Here is a 19864-nt window from a genome sequence, read left to right as displayed (position 1 = left end):
CTCTTCTCTTAACACTTGAATCATTTAAGGTGAACAAGATTTATCTTAGAAACCTTATAAATCCACAAATCTATACGATTTACTTCCATTTTGCTGCTCACAAAAAAGGAAGGTGGTCCCCAATTAAGAATTTACACAGACGATTAACAACGTTCCTATGGGGTTTATAGAACAGATCGACGTTAATCACACATACAGGTTGAACCGACCACCTACTGTGAGATTCAAGCAATAAGTATGAGTCAGGATAAGATAAAATATGTATTTTTTAGAGTAAAAATATCATTTATACTTATCCTGACTCATACGAATGAGTACCCTCCCGGCCTTCCCTCTTTCCACTGATGTGTTCCGACCATTAAGTAGGAAATAAGAGAGAGTGATGAGTTACTGGGCTTAGTCACATGGTTCCAGTGCGCATGGGTGGAATTAGGGTGTGTTTGGGTGAGCTGTATTCTCTGTTCTTTGGGAACAGCACAGGAATTTCCCACTACCTATTCGGAAGAGAGAGAGATAAGCAATAAGTGTGAGTCAGGATAAGTATAAATGATATTTTTACTCTAAAAAATACATTTTTATTGGTCTGTTTTCAGTCGTACAATTGGGTATCTCATACCTCTAGTCGCACATTAAAAGGAAGCCAGAAGCTGGAATGTAAACAATAAACTTGTTTCCGTCCGGTTGCGCACGCACCTCCCGATGACATGCCACAAATCTCGAAGAATAAGCCATCAAGCAGGACTGGACTGGATTACTTCCCTGTGGGGATGGCTGGGAGGGAACATACGACTGAACACAGACCAATAAAACATCGTTTTTAATCTGAAAAACCAATGTTTTAGTCTGTTTTCAGTCGTACAATTGGGTAGAATTCGACGGAACACTGGAAGGAGGGTCGGGAAAGTAATCAGGAGGTGACCTCTTTCACGTCGAATGTACCAAGATTCTTACCCCTGTAGTGACAATAGAACATTCGACCAGATGCACGGACGAGACAAATTGTTTATCACGAACCCACAGCATGGTTAACGCTCATCGACACACAACTAATTATCGATGCGACAGGACAACTGCACGCGTCAGTTGAACTGCGATCGATGTGGTCGACGTATAGTTTAGTTACCGAGCAACTCGCAGTATACAAGGTAACTAAAACAGCATGTTTAATGCTCTTCGACCCACAAGTAAGTAGCGATGCGACAAGGCAACTGCACACGACAGTTGAATTGCGTTCGAAGTGTGGACGGCATATAATTCAGTTTCAGAACGACTCGTCGTATCCAAGGTAACTAAAACAGCATGTTTAATGCTCTTCGACTAACAAGTAAGTATCGATGCGACAGGACAACAGCACACGGCCGTTGAATTGCGATCGAAGAGTGGTCGATGTATAGTTTAGTTACAGAGCAACTCGCAGTATACAAGGTAACTAAAACAGCATGTTTAAGGCTCTTCGACCCACAAGTAAGTATCGATGCGACAGGACAACTGCACACGTCAGTTGAGTTGCGATCGAAGCGTGGTCGGCTTATAATGTAGTTACAGAAAGACTCGTCGTAGGCAAGGTAACTACAACAGCATGTTTAATGCTCTTCGACACACTACTAATTATCGATGCGACAGGACAACTGCGATCGAAGTGTGGTCGGCGCATAATTTAGTTACAGAGCAACTCGCAGTATACAAGGTTACTAAAAAATACGAGCAATACTTCTTGTCTGAGACAATGTCGAAGGCGACCTGATCGAGAGGCTCATAAATCTAACTAGACAGGTAGCACAGAACGATATCGAGGTCCCAGGCCGGCATTTGGAATTAATGTGACTCATCTTCAACCATGAAGGCACGTAGAATTTTCTGCAATTCCAGTATTTTAGTGAGCCTCTCGCCCGTAAGAGACGGCTCGTCTAGGTAGAAGGCGACCCTGATCGCCTGCCGATGGAGCCATTCTACGACCGTCTTCATGATCCGTGTAATGAAGTCTTCCCCCTACCGGTAGCTCGTCTAAAGGTAGTAGACTCCGACGACGGGACCTCACGACCTCCCCCGCTGGCTCGCTGTCGACAGCATAGCAAGCGGTTGTAGCTGGAGACGAACAGCAGTGTCCATGGATCCCCAATGCCTGTCTACTACAAGAATCTTGGAGGGCGCTGGTTTCTTGAAGAGTAGCCCCCAATCCAAGTCCCTACTCATGAGTGACGAAAACGGCATGCCAGAGATCGGGTAACGCAATCGAACAGGTGGTTTGCTGAACCTCTGCCCCGGCAGAGCAGAGGCAAGTTCTGGTCCATATTGTGAGCCATGGCTCTGAAGACATCGGGAGGAGACGTCGATTGTGTGGATGTAGATGAAGGTACTGGTGTACTGGTCGATGGTCCATGGACCCCCGACGTAGTCGAATCCTTCTTGGTCGACGCCGTCGAGGCGAGTACCGCCGTCGTGATCTGGGCTATCAAAGCCGGGTCGATATGAAAGTGAGACGAGGGTGTCGATCGGTCATTATCTCTACGACGCTGTCGTCACAATCCATCGTCGACGTCGATTGTGTAGGCGTAGATGAAGGAACCGGTGTACAGGACGATCGTCCATGGACCTCCGACGTAGTCGAACCCTTCTCGGTCGACGCTGTCAAGGCGAGTACTGCCGCCGTCATCTGGCCTATCAAAGCCGGGTTGATATGAAAGTGAGACGAGGGTGACGATCGATCATAATCTCTAGGACGCTGATCTCCCAAAAACTCCCTTGGAGAGCGTGGCACGTCCCCGTGGGGACGAGGGCTACGATCTCTAACTGTAGAAGTACTACGATCCCCATCGTAGTTGTCGTCCGAATCGAACTCCCGACGACCTCGAAGGCGACGAACGTCCTCGTGTCGTTTACTGTCTCTCGACGAGGCACTCGACCTGTCGTCCCGGGGCGGGAACGACTTGTAGAGTGGGATCCGTGTTCACTGTCGACCTATCGTCGTTGGTAGGACGAGAGACGGACCGACTGGGGACCGTAGTCCCCTCATGGTCCTCGTCACGAGCCGGTCCCGTCGTAACGGGGGTGGCTGAGTGACGCTCTCGATCAACCGATTGACGAAGATCTGTCGTGCGGGTAGTATCATCAGCAGGCGAACGGTCACGTGTCTTGTCGAAAACATAGTTGACTGGGGCGGGTCGTTATCAACTGATTTCTTGGGAGTGGCCGACGCGCCACCCCCAGAGCCAGATGTAGAGGCTGCAGAGTCCAGGGATCCACCCGATGACCTACTTTGCTTGTAGCGCTGGTCAGTAGCCCGCTTCGCCAACGCACGAAGATACCAATTAAAGTGATCACATTCTTTACGGTTATCCCACGAACACGTTGAAAATCCGTCCTTAATTATGCAGGAAGGACAATACTTGTGAGGATCTACTTTAGACAGTATACTTTGACACGAGGCAGAAAAGCCCCGACATGTTGCCACGTGTATAATCAAGGCAAACAGTGAAACACCTGTTGAACCCAAACAATGGATTACCAAGGATTACATTCCAGGAGTCTACAGGTAAGACATTTTATTATTACTGTAGACACACGATAAGTACTAGTAGAATACAAACTAGCAGTCTATCGCGATAGTCCTTCTCGAGCGACCAGCTCAGAGGCGCGCTGAGAGATTTGTGGCATGTCATCGGGAGGTGCGTGCGCAACCGGACGGAAACAAGTTTATTGTTTACATTCCAGCTTCTGGCTTCCTTTTAACGTGCGACTAGAGGTATGAGATACCCAATTGTACGACTGAAAACAGACTAAAACATAACTTTTGGCACTAATCACTCTGCCACTGAACTGGTTAGCTGTACTCTTTAGCCTGCTTGTGACTGTTTCCAAACTGAAAAAGTTGGAAGAATGATTTTGGATGATAAATAGAATCTCACCCTTGTGTCTTTTGAAATTAAATATATAAACACTCGTTTGAGTTGTGTTGGTATATTTCATGTCACTGGAACATTGCTTACTTTGATATTGAACAATACACATCCACTCTATCATGTGTTAATGTAATGATGTCATAAGCAATATTGACTGTACTGTACTATTACAAGTACTACTGTCATCAAATTGGAAGTTTGATTTGTGTTTCACTATTTTCAAGACATTTCACAATCAGTTGATGTGAATGATGATTATTTGTTATCCACATTGCAATTTCCTTCTGGACTTTGATCCTTTAACCCCAAACCTCAAACCCCACAAATGCTTCTTCCTCCTCTAGGGCGCCCTGAGCAGCAGGAGTTATCTGCCCCTGATCCCTTCACAGTCTTCTCATCAGCACTTCAGACAGAGGTCGGACGGGAGGGCCTCAGTCTAATGTAATATCTATATTAATAACATGAATATCCAAATTCATGTAGATTATTTCTTATCCTGACACAACGTCCATCCCCCGTCTGATGTTCAAGCGAAGCGCTGATGCAGAGACAGTTAAGGGATCAGGGACAGATAACTCTTGTTGGAATCCAAGGGCTGGGGACGGCCCAGAGGAGGAAGATGCATGTTTTGGGTTTGGGGTTATAGGATCGAAGTCGAGAAGGAAATTGCAATGTGTAGGATAGGTATACTAATATCATGAATATCCAAATTCATGTAGTTTTTTGCAATAATGTGTCCTGGAATGAAAACTTTTAAAACTGTCATAAGGTATCCTTGGACAGTAACGATAGTAACTTGTTTTCCTGCAGGTATGTCACCTGATATTGAAGCACCGGACGAGTCGCAGTGTCTATGTACAGCAGTCTCTTCTCATGGTCCTGCCACGATTGGCAGCATTCAACTCACAATTCTTCTCTAAAACGTGAGTATTAGTTGTTTGTTTGTTTGCTTGTTTGTTGTTTAACACCACACTCAGCAATATTTCAGCCTTATGACGGTGGTCTGTAAATAATCAGCCTGGACCAGAGAAAGTTCAGTGATTGACAACATGAGCATCGATCCACACAATTATGATAGGATGAGATGCAGCAACCAAGTCAATGAGCCTGACCACCCGATCCTGTTAGTCGCCTCTTACGACAAGCACAATCTTCTTTTATAGCAAGCATAGGTTGCTGAAGACCTATTTTACGCCGGATCTTCCCGGGTTAGTATTCTACACACTATCTGAAACTGCAGCCTGCTCATGGCAAGGCATTACGTAGATAGAAGTTACCTATGCTTACTTAAATATTTAAGAGAACCTCACTTAACCCTAGATGCTGTTTACCAGATATTTACAAGACACCATCAACTTCCTGCTGGGGACGTTGAAACGTGAGCGGGACCGCACGCAAGCCTTCCAGGCTGTTGGGCTTCTTGCTATCTCGGTGCAGGGGGAGATCAGCCAACACCTGTCTCGCATCATGGAGGTCATCAGAGCGTCTCTCCCACCAAAAGATTACTCCGCAAAGTAAGATCAACCAAATATGTCCCTTCCCAGCACATTTTAACTGTTGATAAACTTTGTACCAGTTTCCTACATGTGTATCATGAAGAAAATAGTCATCACACATCATCATTTGTTTTAACACGAAAGAGGATGATTCATCTCCTCAGTTTGCAAACTCTTTTCTCTCAGAAGAATGTGAGGTGAGGTGAGATGGGGTTAAATGCTGCTAATATTGCACTTGAGTAATGTGTGTGTGTGGGGTGGGGTGCATCTTCCCGAGGCAAGAGTGTTAACTGACTTCAAAAGTCCAGTTTCAACCCTTGCCAAACAAGGCTGGAATTCCTTGGCTCGATCGGAGCTCCACCAGTGGCTATTATCCGTAGAGGAGAAGGTCAGGAGTTTGATCCCCAGCCAAGTGATACCAAAAGACATTAAGATATGGTACTTGTTGTTACCCTGTCTGGCGCTCGGCATTAAGAGCCTAAAACAAGGACTGGTCGGCTCGGAGTTAAACTGCGGCATGGTATCTCAGTGTGCTAGCACTATAAATCGGCATCAGTCTGGTCTAGTACAAGCAGCCACACAAACATATACACATACATGCACGTCACTATGTAAGTGCAAGTTTAAGTCTGTTTTCAGTCGTACAAATGGGTATCTCTCATACCCTCACGTCTAGTCGCACGTTTAAAAGGAAGCCAGAAGCTGGTATGCAAACATTAAACTTGTTTCCGTCCGGTTGCGCACGCACCTCCCTATGACATGTCACAAATCTCTCAGCGCGCCTCTGAGCTGGTCGCTCGAGAAAGTCTTTCGCGGTAGACTGCTAGTTTGTATTCTACTAGTACTTATTGCTTGTCTACAGTTGTTGTTCTAATAAAGTAATAATAATATTAAATATGTCTTACCTGTAGACTCCTGGAATGTAATCCTTGGTAATCCATTGTTTGCGTTCAACACGTGTTTCACTGTTTGACTTGATTATACACGTCGCAACATGTCGGGCATTTGTGCCTCGTGTCAAAGAAAACTCTCTAAAGTAGACCATCACAAGTATTGTCCTTCCTGCATCATTAAGGACGGGTTTTCAACGTGTTCGTGGGATAAACGTTGTAAAGAATGTGAGCACTTGTCTTCTATTAACTTTAACTTGTATCTTCGTGCATTGGCGAAGTGGGCTGCTGACCAGCGCTACAAGCAGAGAAGGTCATCGGGTGGATCCTTGGACTCTGCACCCTCCACATCCGGCCCTGGGGGTGGCGAGTCGGCCACACCCAAGAAATCAGTTGATAAAGACCCGCCTCAGTCAACTTCTGTTTTTGACAAGCCACGTGACCGTTCGCCTGCTGATGATACTACCCGCACAACTGATCTTCCTCAATCGGTTGATCGAGAGCGTCACTCAGCCTCCCCAGTTACGACGGGCCCGGGTGGTGACGAGGACCATGAGGTGACTACGGTCCCCAGTCAGTCCGTATCTCGTTCTACCAATGACGATAGGGTCGTCGTGCAGGACAACAGTGGACACAGAAGTCGTTCCCATTCAAGTCGGGACAACAGGTCGAGTGCCTCGTCGAGAGACAGTACACGACACGAGGGCGTTCATCGAAGGATTCGACTGCGTCGGGGGTCTATGGACCGTCAACCAGTACACCAGCTCCTTCATCTACGCCTCCACAATCGACTTCGACGATGGATTGTGACGACAGCCCTCCTAGGCCTCCCAAAGTCATTGAGTTGTTTGCTTGGCTATCTAACTTTCTGCCTGAGTTATCACAAGATGATGACAAACCGACGCGTGCGGGCTTTAAGGTCGGAGATACACCACAGTCTCTTCAGTTTTCTCCTCCCGATGCCTTCAGAGCCATGGCTCAAGATATGGACTAGAACTTTGCCTCTGCTCTGCCTGGGCAGAGTTTCTGCAAGCTGCCTGGTCGATCTCGTTACCCGATTTATGGCATGCCGTTTTCGTCACCCATGACTAGAGACTTGGATTGGGGGCTACTCTTCAAGAAACCAGCGCCCTCCAAGATTCTAGTAGAAGACAGGCATTTGGAATCCATGGACACTGCTGTTCGTCACCAGCTACAACCGCTTGCTATGCTGTGGACAGCAATTTAGGCCCTCTCAGTGGACTTTGAGGAGAAAGAACCCCAGGACTGGGACGACAGGACGGTGCCATCGGTCCTCACCTGTATGCAACGGTGGATCTCAGAAGTCCTCGCCCAGTCCAGATTACTACGGCACGTCGCCGCGGTTACATCGACTGCACTGACCTACCTGATCGTCATGGCAGGTCACTCTTACGGGCCCCGTGGTCATCGCAACAGTTGTTTGACGGTCGTACCAACGAAGTTCTGGACAAGTACTCCAGGGAGGCCGAGCGTGACATCATCATTTCGTCTTCACACAACCTGTCCAGACAGGTTTCGAACACCCCACGACGACGTTACCGAAACGAGAATGTGGACGTGTCTCGACAGCCAACCTGCAAGATAGATTCGGACAGGAAAGGTCGCCAGGTCTCCTTTTCCAAGTATCCCAGAGGGGGAAAGAGCCAGCGGGGGAGGAAGTGAGGTCCCTTCCCCCGCCATCACCGTTGTTGGAGTTCTATTGTCACTACAGGGGTGAGGAACTTGGTACATTCGACGTGGAAGAGGTCACTGCCTGATTACTTTCCCGACCCTCCTTTCAACGTTCCGTCGAATTCAACCCATTTGTACGACTGAAAACAGACTAAAACATGGGGTTTTCAGATTAAAAACGATGTTTTATTGGTCTGTTTTCAGTCGTATGTTCCCACCCAGCCATCCCCACAGTCCTGCTTGATGGCTTATTCTTCAAGATTTGTGACATGTCATAGGGCGGTGCGTGTGCAACCGGACGGAAACAAGTTTAATGTTTACATTCCAGCTTCTGGCTTCCTTTTAAACGTGCGACTAGACGTGAGGGTATGAGAGATACCCATTTGTACGACAGAAAACAGACCAATAAAACATCGTTTTTAATCTGAAAAACCCATTATTCTTGGACGCGACGTTAAACCCCATTTCACCTCACCTCTAACAAAATGGCGGCACCCAGTCAAGACGATCTGATCAACAATCTGTATTGTGAATAAACGAGTCTGGCATCGCGAAGTGCAGAAAATCACGTGAGCGCCTTGATTAAAAACATGAAAAGATTTAGAAAATATATGTTTACAATGAGTTAGTGGTGCACATGCTTTGCAAATCCTGCAATAGACCGAGATTAGTATGACAGTTTACAAACCGGAATTCAATTTAGTCATGCGATTTTGATTGGACTATGCAAAGACTCGTTAGTCCAGCCAAAATGTAACTCCATAATACCAGCCAGGTGGAAACTGGACTTTTGTAGTCAGTTAACTCACTTGCCTCGAGAAGATGGGTGGGGTGGGGTGGAGTGGGGTGGGTGGCTGCTTGTACTTGTCAAGACTAATGCAGATTTTATAGTGCTAGCACACTGAGACACCATGCCACAGTTTAACATGAATACCCCACTCAGACACAGTATACTGACTCCAAGCCAACCAGTCCTTGTTTTAGCCCCTTAATGCCAGGCAGGGTAACAACAAGTACCATATCTTAATGTCTTTTGGTATCACGTGGCCGGGGATCAAGCTCCTGACCTACTCCTCTACGGACAGACACTGTACCATTAGACACGGAGGCGGTCTTCTCTCAGAAAAGAAATCACCCTCAATCATCACCACCTTGTCAAAAGTCATGGAATCGGGGACCAAATTTGAAACAATATTGTTAGCCCACTTGGTTCTGAAATTGTTTGATCAGAAAGAAGCTGCTATGATTTTTGTTTGTAACCTGTCTCAGGAAGCATCGGAATTTCGTGGTGGACCCTGCTGTGTTCACCTGTATCAGCATGCTGGCCAAGGCCATGGGCCCCCAGATGACCCGAGACATCCGAGAACTCCTTGACTCCATGCTGGCCACAGGCTTGAGGTAGGGGGATATGGATCTCAGCAAGGTCACAGTTGGGGAAATAAGACTAAACTCTTTATTGTCTTTTGAAATATCATGTTGGCTTGAGAACAAATAATTCATGCTATTCTAACAAAATGTTGTTTAGATGTTTGACAAATAGTTCAACTTCAGTAATTTATGATGTTTGATTAGATTTTATGCTTTTTAACATACCGTATTCGACGTAATAAGCGCCCCACTCTAATAAGCGCCCACAGCGATATTTGCTAATATATTGGCTAGTGAACAATCCCAATTAGCACCCCTTCTGATTGATCAATGTACACAACACTTATTTATTCGCATATAATACGCACTCGTTTGTTATATATGCACCCTTAATTATGGGCAATTAAATTCCAAAAAATGTATCTCTCGTATATAAACATTTCAGGCTGTCAGTACAAACCACGAAATTTATCTTTCGACTGTTTTTTTTCACCAAAATAGTATTCTAATAGGATCCCCCTATTTCTAATTTTGAGAGCGCCCTGGGCGCTTATTACGTCGAATACGGTATGTGTAAACAATGTGTTAGTTCTGTGAACATCGTACAGCCATCCAACCCTTTACCCATGGTGACTTTCTGTTGCTGCAGCCCTGCTCTGACTGCTGCACTGAGGGACCTTGCCACACAGATCCCACAGCTCAAGAAAGACATTCAAGATGGCCTCCTCAAAAACCTCTCTCTTATCTTGATGGGACGGCCCCTCAAACACCCTGGAGCACCAAAGAGTCCTTCGTCTGCTCTTCCTCCATCAGGTAAATAACATGAGAAACATTCAGTGACAGTAACATTGGTCAGTTGAACAGTGGGATGTTTGTGTACTTATCTACAGGAGTGAGGGTGTTTGCATTGTTAACCCACTCAAGAAGTTGTAGTACATGGCCGACCTGCCTAAAAGTGTGTTGTCATTCCCAGAATGTATGGCTTATTGCTCCCAGGGGCCATGGGTGGCCCAGTCATCTAAGACGCTGTAATTTGGGGGTGCAGAGTTGCATCCCCTGGGCAAACCAAATATTTTATCTTATCCTGACTCATACTTATTGCTTATCTCTCTCTCTTCCGAATAGGTAGTGGAAACTTCCTGTGCTGTTCCCAAAGAACTGCGAAAACAGCTCACCCAAACGCACCCTAATTCCCCGCATGCGCACCAGAACCATGTGACCAAGCCCAGTAACTCATCACACTCTCTTTTTCGCGCCATCTTGGCAGCTGGAATTTTTTTCTGTGCATCATAATCCAAGCTTTCCATAAAAATTCATCCTTTTTAACAAAATCTTTTGCTTGGATTATCTTCTGTGGTATTCTATACATCATATCTAACGATTATTTTATATATTTGGCATTAGAATTTTTTCGTAATTGGACTCAAATGCAGCCCCTATCGGCGTTATAAAAACATGAAACCGATGTAAATTACGTGTTTCAGATTCGGACCCCATCCAACCTGTACCAGCTGCACAGTACAGAACTGCACTGCAGAGAATAGATGCAAATTCTGCGCCCCTTGGGGAAGGAAGAATTTAGTAATTATCTTTTTGCAGTGCAGAGGAAAAAGATGGATTGGAAATGACGTGAGTCATCACGCTCGTTATCATCCACGGAGACGGCTAAAAGTAAGAAGAGGCGAGAAGCTACGCCCTGCCCTTTGTCAGAGGAATTCGAATTTGATATTATTCAAGTAACTCCCGCTGAATATGATGCAGTCACCCCCCCCCCCATCTTACTTCCTCGTCTACCAGTAAAAAGTCTAGAGGGTCTAAGAATAAACCTACTGAAAGTTTCAGTCAGGCGATCAATCTACAACATCTAGCTAAGAAAAAGAGTGCTGCATCATCTACTTTGAAGCCGTCTTCCCCTAGGAGAGAGCATGTTTTTGCAGAGGTTATTCCTCTACAAAACCACGGACTTCATCCGTAGTCACGAAGGGGATTTCAAGAAAATCAGCTGTTTCTTCTAGCCAGAAGAAAGCCTGCACGCAGACAATTACGTCCACACAACCCCAGAGGTTCGCGCAGCCCGCAGTGTCATCCAATAAGGCTACAAATACAACCGATACAAACCTCAATCAGCCTCAGACCTTCGCGCAGATACCGGCCTTCGTGCAGCCCAACACAATAATTATGCAATCCTCTACCTTCGCGCAGGCGTCAGCCTGCACGCAGCCTATTAATCAACAAGAGTATAGACAGACGCCAGCGTTCACGCAGGCTCCCGCCAATTCGTCACCACTCGCCCCTTTCCGTAACCTGCAAGAAGACTCGCCTCCCTATCGATGAATGTTATGTGCGAAAATACGACAAACCAATCAGAATGTGCGTATAATTTTAAGTTCTCGTCAAAGAAATAATTTTTAATTTTACATATGTCTTGCATCTAAAAATATACCCAAGACACAGTTAAATGTGTTCAATCATACTGTATAATTCCGCACGTCCGTTTGTGCTTTAAATTGCATCTGAAATATATATAATACATGGGGAAATTATATGTGAACCATTACGCAACAAGTTGACAATTGTTTTAGGTATGCCCGTTTGCGCTAAGACGGAACCCGGTCGCAAAAATGGCCATGAGAAGGGCACGAGTCGCTATTCGGCTTGTCCCAGAATAACACGAGTTGGTCACAAATGGCTCCCGCCTTCGTGCAGCCTTCAACGTTTACACTGCCAACTACCTTCACGCAGCCTACCTTTTTTACACAAGATACTTTGCTAACGCCTGCTATTACTTCAGCTGTGATAGCAAATATCACACAACAAGTCATAATGGCTATGCAACAACAAATGTGTAAACAACCTGGCACGCAGTCGACTACCTCTTCACACAATAGCTCACAGATGTCGCAGCCTTCATTTACGGCTCCGAATCCCAACGCCTCCTATCTTCTGCGAGAGGAGGATGTGTTCGAGACCCCTCAAAATGAGGACACATCGGGGGAAAGTTACCCTTCAATTTATGAGGATCATGAATTAATGGTGTGGATTACAGATAGACTGCCGATATCATCACCATCAAGAAATTCTTCTCCCACTGATACATACTGTATTAAAGGGGACGATATAGACACACTAACCATCCCACCGATAAAACCAATCTCCAACATTGCAGAGAATCTTAATGTTTCTTTTGAATAGCCCAGGAAATCACTAGGACTTCAAACACTGAGCTTTAATTCTAAGAAATTCCCCATGCACACCCTGCGCAATTTCTTGGCTCACCGGAGATTGATGAAGATTACTCACTCATGTCAGACTCCAAAAGTAAAATCTTATCGCATTAAGGATAAGAAAATTGCACAACTTGATACAACTACAAGACATGCATTCTTTGAACAAGCGATGTCATGTGCTATGAACGAAGCTATGTTCTATGAATTAAAAGAGCCTCAGAACGACCGCGAAAGAATGCTACTTTCAGCTCTTGTCAAGAAATTATTTCTGATCATATGAGTTCAGTGTCGGCAGGTTTAACACTACTACGGCGACAAGGTCTTATAAATAATTCTAATTGGTATATATTCTAATATGTATTATTAAGACAACCCTGGGAGGCCCCAACCATTTTTAATGGTAAGATCATATGCTGATCAAGTCAGTTCAGACTATGAATTCTATGTATCGTCAATCCATGCAGAAAACCCAATTCAAAAGCTGTTTGACGGACATTCAAAAAGCTAAAGAGAAACGCTCGTACAACTACAGAGGCGGGAAATCATCTGCTTTTCGCAAGTCACATGACACGTCACGTGATGCCGGTCGCGACTGCGACCGCAGATCGAGGGGATCCCGCAATTACCGGCGAAGATGGGCTTTTGAACGACAGGGAACTCCCCCCACCAGCCATTCATGTACAGCATTCCCCAGTAGGCGGAAGATTGGCAAGATATTGGATGAATTGGGACCTCTAGGAGACAAATTTGTTTCCAACATTCTAAGAAAGGGCTATGCCCCGACTTTATTTAAGAAATCCCTGTTATCTCGCAAGCCACCGAAAATACCTTATCAGAAAGAATTGTTGCCGAAGTTAACCGAAGCAATCAATTCACGTCTCAACAAGGGCGCAGACGAGATAATTCAACCAGCATTACTAACGCCGGGTTTCTATTTGCCGATCTTTTTGGTTCCCAAAAAGAATTCAAACAAAAAGTTTCGTTTGATTTACAACTTGAGAAAATTCAACAAGAAATACCTCCCAAAACCGGAGGAATTCAGAATGATTCAACAAATATAAGACAGCACGACTATCTCGGAAGCATCGATCTACAGGATGCTTACCTACACATTCCCATAAAACGGACTTTCAGGAAATATTTACGTTTCCTCTTCGAAAGACAACATTACCAGTGGGCGGTCCTGCCCTTTGGAATTTGCACGGCCCTGTGGCTATTTACACGAGTGACCAAACCAATTGTGACATTTCTTCACAACAAGGGAATTTGTTGTGCTTTTTACCTAGACGATGGGATATAAGCCCATCAATCAACAGAGCTACTCAGACTACAACTAAATTTCACCCTGAAATTATTAACACAACTGGGTTGGTTAATAAATTTTCAGAAGTCCGATCTACAACCATCTCAGGACCACAAATTTCTGGGGATCAGATTTCTAACCAATCAGAATCTGCTAATGGTACCCGAAGATCGGTGGATAAAAATCAAGACTTGTTTGCCAACAGCAATTTACAAGAAAATCTCAGTCAACGAATGGCAAGTGCTACAAGGCTGACTCACGTCAGCCCAAGCGTGGACGGTCCGAGGCAGACTACACTTACACCCTATTCAGAGATTTCTAAATCCATACCTAGAGTATCAGGATTTAAAACTGCAACTACCACAAACTTTGAGGAAACACCTCTTATGGTGGACAGTGAAATCGAACGTTTGCGCAGGAACTTGTTTAAACGAGCTGGATTACAACAACCACTTATTCATGGACACCTCACTTCAAGGCTGGGGAGCTCACTTCAACAGAGAAGTAACAGCAGACCTATGGTTGGAAGCAGAAAAGCTCTACCAAATCATTTATCTGGAATGCGAGGCAGTAATCCGTGCAATATTTCACTGGGCCCCACAGTTAAGAAACCAACGTCTGATGATCAGAACAGACAATTCAACTGTGGCATACAATATAAACCTTCAAGGCACAACAAAATCAGAGACCCTCCTGAAGTTGACATTTCAACTTTACGAGCTAGTAGACAATCTGAACTTAACAATAAAGGCAAGACATATACCAGCAGTTGCAAAATCTCAGCAGACGCCTTAACCAGACCAGCCAAACCATCACCGACAGAATGGAAGCTACACCCAGAAGCATTCCAACTGGCAATAAAGAAAAAGGTTGCCTATTAGATAGACCTATTCGCAACCAGATTCAACAATCAGATAACAACATTTGTAGCACCAGTGCCAGACCCACTAGCTTGGTCAGTCGATGCTCTGTCAATATCATGGGAGGGACTAAACGCGTATGCGTTTCCTCCACCAGCCGTGATACCACAGATATTACAAAAGATGCTAGACACGAGCAGCCTACAACTGCTTTTGGTAGCGCCTTACTGGCCGGCGAGAACGTGGTTTCCAGATCTCGTCGAACTAGCAGGGAATCCAATGTTAAAACTTCCAAACTGGCCAAATCTACTGCTACATCCTCACTCCAATCAGGTCCATCCAAGACCAGATCTTTACGAACTTCATGTATGGAGCATATCAAGAGCAGTCTCGTTAAAAGAGGATATTCCATGAGAGCAGCTAAGGCAGTCTCCTTAGCACTTCGTAGATCAACGAGGAATCTCTATGACTATAAATGGAAAAGTTTTGACCAGTTTGCAACATCCAAGGGTTTTTCTGCAGCCAAAGCTACTATACCACAAGTAGTAGATTACCTATGTCACTTACGAAGAACAAGGAGTCTTAAAGGTTCGACACTGGGCATTTATTTGGCCGCTATCAGTTCTGTACTGACAATGGCTAACAGGATAAAACTTAAGCTGATAGCCCTACTCAGATCCTTCAGACTTGAGGACCAACAGAAAAGATTTAGAGCCCCAGCATGGGACCTAAATATAGTGCTACAACACCTAACCAGTGATGCATACAAACCGCTCCAACAGGCCGACTTTGAACACCTGACGCAGAAAACCCTATTTCTTCTGGCATTAGCTACGGCAGCCAGAATGTCTGAAATCCACGCGATAGACTTCAATCGCATCACATTTGACAGTGGTAACAACTCATCAGCGTACCTTGGCTTAAGATGGTACTTTATTGCAAAGAACCAGTTACCAGGCCAACCAGACAGACAATTCCAAGTTCCGGCTCTTTCCTTCGTCCTTGGTGCAGAGGATACAGAGGATTTATCACTATGTCCAGTCAGAGCCTTAAGATTATACCTACAAAAGTCTAAACCTAGAAGACAAGGTTCTAAGAGACTATTTATTCCTTTATTAAGGAATACACACACAGAGGTATCCAGAACAACTATCTCATTTTGGATGAGAGCTGTTATTCTCAGAGCATACAGAACAGTGGGATTGGACCCCCCTTCAGCCTCCAACCCTCACGAAGTAAGAGCCTTAGCCTCAACTTTGGCACTTCACGGCAACTGCTCCATAACAACTATTATGGAAGGCTGTTTCTGGAAATCAGAAACAGTTTTTGCCAATCACTACCTCAGAGACCTTGCTACAGAAGACTTAGCTGGTATTCACCAATTCGACCATTAGTTGTGGCACAACAACTCACGAATCCTACCAGACAACATTAGAAGATCACACTCACCCAATATCACGTAGACTTGTTGACGTCCGGTTACTGTTCCATAACCAACGACTGAGAGTCCATGCCCCCTGTTTTACTATGTAATTCAGCACATGAGTGAGAAATGATTGTGTTAAGATTATTGCTCTTCTCTTAACACTTGAATCATTTAAGGTGGACAAGATTTTAATCTTAGAAACCTTATAAATCCACAAATTTATATGATTTACTTCCATTTTGCTGCTCACAAAAAAGGAAGGTGGTCCCCAAATAAAGAATTTACACAGAAGATTAACAACGTTCCTATGGCTTTTATAGAACAGATCGATGTTAATCACACATACAGGTTGAACCCACCACCTACTGTGAGATTCAAGCAATAAGTATGAGTCAGGATAAGATAAAATATGTATTTTTTAGAGTAAAAATATCATTTATACTTATCCTGACTCATACAAATGAGTACACTCCCGGCCTTCCCCTCTTTCCACTGATGTGTTCCGACCATTAAGTAGGAAATAAGAGAGAGTGATGAGTTACTGGGCTTAGTCACATGGTTCAGGTGCGCATGGGCGGAATTAGGGTGCGTTTGGGTGAGCTGTATTCTCTGTTCTTTGGGAACAGCACAGGAATTTCCCACTACCTATTCGGAAGAGAGAGAGATAAGCAATAAGTGTGAGTCAGGATAAGTATAAATGATATTTTTACTCTAAAAAATACATGATTGTTGGTTTGAATACCAGTTCGCCCTGATTATGTTTCTAGGTTTGTCCGCTCCATACCCATGCTCATTGGTTTCACCAAATTGGTATACATGTGAGACCTGCATCACTTTGAGCTTTCCTCCCACATTAGGCTGACAAGCTATGATGTAACTGGAAAACTGTTAAAAAACAGCATTAAAACCAAACTCACACACTCCCTCATGGCTCCCATTTTTGACCACTGGTTTGTTGGGCTCATTAACTACAGGTTGCTGGTACTCAAGTACTAAATACGTAACCTAGCATCCTATTTGCTCAGTGATTGTATACACACTAGGGGTGAAACGATACATCAGAGTACCAGTACATTGTGAGTTTTCATGCGACAATACGATACATGATACATTTTTTGTGGTATCAATACAAGACGATATACTTGCTAAAATAAATTACTTACTACTCGTTTAATGACCCCTCAGAGTGTTTATTAGTCAAATATTGCAAAATGTGTTGTAATCAGCCTTTCAAGTTCCGGCTAAAAATATCCACTACAAACATGTGTCTACAGATGGCTTTTCTTTTTGAACCTGCTCTGAAATATTTATAGTCACTAAGTTTTCATGCTATTTGTCGTAAATATGCGTTTCCCAATACAGATTGTATCGGGACCTATGTAACATGATCAGGTATATCGGGACCTTGCTGTATCATTTCTCCCCAAATACACAAAGACACATAACTGTGTTAATGTGTGATTAGCTGGACTGTCTAGCCTTGGTGTTCATCCACGAGTCCATTATGACAACTATGCAAGTGAAGTCATTGGTACTATAATATGTGGTTATTTCAGCCTCAGTGGCCAACTTGCCCGAGTCCCATGATGCTACAAGCATCACCTTGGCACTGCGGACACTTGGGAGCTTTGACTTTGAAGGTAAGGAACATCATAAGTGCATGAATACTTTTCAAATCTCTGTGCATAACTTACGTTCTTGACATCTAAACTATTGAGGTTACTAATACAACTGACCGTCTCCTTGGTCTAGTGGTAGAAGGTCTGCCCAGAGAGTGGAATGTTGGGGTTCGATCCAGGCCTCGTCATACCAAAAGACGTTAAAAGATGTACTTGTTCTTTACCTACCTGGCACTCAGCATTAAGGGGCTAAACTGGAGTACTGTGTCTGACTCATGTATCCATGTTAAATTGCGGCACACTATAACACGCACGCACGCACGCACGCACACACACACACACACACATCAATTCTCTTTCAGATTAAATCCTCCTTGGGGCACTTATTGCATTTTCCTTGCTCAAGAAAATCTACATGACATAGTTGTTACCATTTTCCGTAATAAAAAATGTTACCACACAAAAAACTTCGTTTTTGTATGATATATGACCACCCTTACGGGGCCTCACCCTCCACGGCGCGTCACGCCAGGGGAAGCAACTCTCACCCAAATCACTTTCCTTATGTCATCTGACTAAGACAGACGTACCTGTTTTTTCAAGACAAAAAAAGTATCAAAGATTGTCGTTCGACAAGAACCATGTCTGACCAAACTGAATGTATGGTACATTTCTTTCATTGCAAAGGCGTAATACCTCGCATTGTAAAGTTACAGAGTTGTAATTATACGCCACGTGTACGGTACCTTTGAATTCAAATGGACGTAATGGCGTCCATATTGTAGTGCCACTGTCTGATACATCTAACACCAAGGCCATTCAAAATGGCTTGGTTTTTTTTGTTATATCATACGGCTTTGGTCTACAATCTTTTCCTTTACATAAATCTAAGGTGGTGTGTTAATAATAATTAAACTACACTAACCTTTTTTACGGGTTTTTAACACCTTCGCGCGTAACACGCCCACTTTGGTGTTATAATTATACTACGACATTGGCTGTTAGTATCGCGTTACAAAACTAAATTACGCCTTTGCTCCTAGTTTCACAATTTATGCACGTATCTTTCCGATCTTTCAATCGCACTGATACAATTTATTACCCTTCCCGCCCACTTCAGAAATTACTGTCTTTTTTACAGACCTTCAAACTGTGTACAGGGTGTTCAGCATCCATTCCCCCCCAAGACAGGCATGAAAGCTGCCTCAAATGTCTGGCGGAGGACGGGCATGACGATGGGTCATGCCCAATCTGTATTGCCTTCACCCCCGGGCTCAAAAAAAGAGACAAGTGGATCTCATGCACTTTAAGGGTCTCTTGAAGGCGGGGGTGGATATAAGATTGGCTAAGACTGTCCCCCCCTCCTCTCTAAAAAGTCTAAAAAGGGTAAAAAAGCAGCAGGGACTGTCTCCTCCGCTCCCTCCCCGGGGGCCGGGGGAGAAGGCTCTAGGGTCTCCGTAATAAACACTGCACCCTCTTCTGCACCGTATTTGGCAGACATCTCTGCCTTATTGAAGTCGCAGATGGCGTTGATGATGGAGGAGGTGAAGTCTCAGTTGTCGGCGCCGGACGTGGCTTCGAGACCTCGTGATATGCCCGGCGTCGGCCGAGGCAGGCCACTTGGTCTCGGGGACGATCTCAGACCGGGCTTCGGCGCCGGCTCGAGGTCGCTCCCCAGCGGGGTGGCAGGCGCTGGCCTGTGCACTACCGACACACATTTTTTTCCTAGCAGAGCCAGACGCCTCTTCCGAGGCCGAGGCTTCCTCTAGTGGATTCCTAGCCAAGAGCCAGGTGGGTTCCCTTGAACCCCCGGCACCTCGAGCCAACACTCGGCTTCAGGCCGGGTGCAGCCCGGGGATGCAAGGGCCCAGGCCTTCTGGTGTCCTCTTCTGACTTCGTCTGCCTCATCTCTCGGGGAAGAGTCGATTAACTTTGGCTCGGAATCGAGAGAGGAGGAGTTGATGGAGGAGGGGGGAGACGACTCGGAGACCTCGGGAACATTTCCTTCGCTTCCTCGTTGAGGCACATGTGGGACAAGATTGTCCAGGTACTGCCTCAGGTGGCTGCGCCCATGCCCGCGTCGG

General features: G+C 45.0%; 1 protein-coding gene across 3 annotated transcripts in view; it reads left to right on the top strand.

The window, feature by feature from the left end:
• The window catches only part of LOC124110769 (serine/threonine-protein kinase mTOR-like), a 115206-nt gene that overhangs the window by 13484 nt on the left and 81858 nt on the right, over window positions 1–19864 (top strand). For all 3 annotated transcript variants that reach the window (XR_007220412.1, XM_048394351.1, XM_048394352.1), the window contains exons 9-13: window positions 4710–4822; window positions 5234–5413; window positions 9247–9375; window positions 9995–10158; window positions 17718–17801. Coding sequence is in view for 2 of the 3 variants with exons in the window: in XM_048394351.1 (XP_048250308.1) it covers window positions 4710–4822; window positions 5234–5413; window positions 9247–9375; window positions 9995–10158; window positions 17718–17801 (670 nt within the window). In the remaining variant the exon portion in view is untranslated. The remainder of the gene's footprint in view (window positions 1–4709; window positions 4823–5233; window positions 5414–9246; window positions 9376–9994; window positions 10159–17717; window positions 17802–19864) is intronic.

Source organism: Haliotis rufescens, unplaced genomic scaffold (assembly GCF_023055435.1).
Source record: "Haliotis rufescens isolate VD_foot unplaced genomic scaffold, xgHalRufe1.0.p SCAF_13, whole genome shotgun sequence".
Lineage (NCBI taxonomy): Eukaryota > Metazoa > Mollusca > Gastropoda > Lepetellida > Haliotidae > Haliotis > Haliotis rufescens.
The sequence above is the reverse complement of the archived record's forward strand: the minus strand, read 5'-3'. Positions and strand labels throughout refer to the sequence as shown.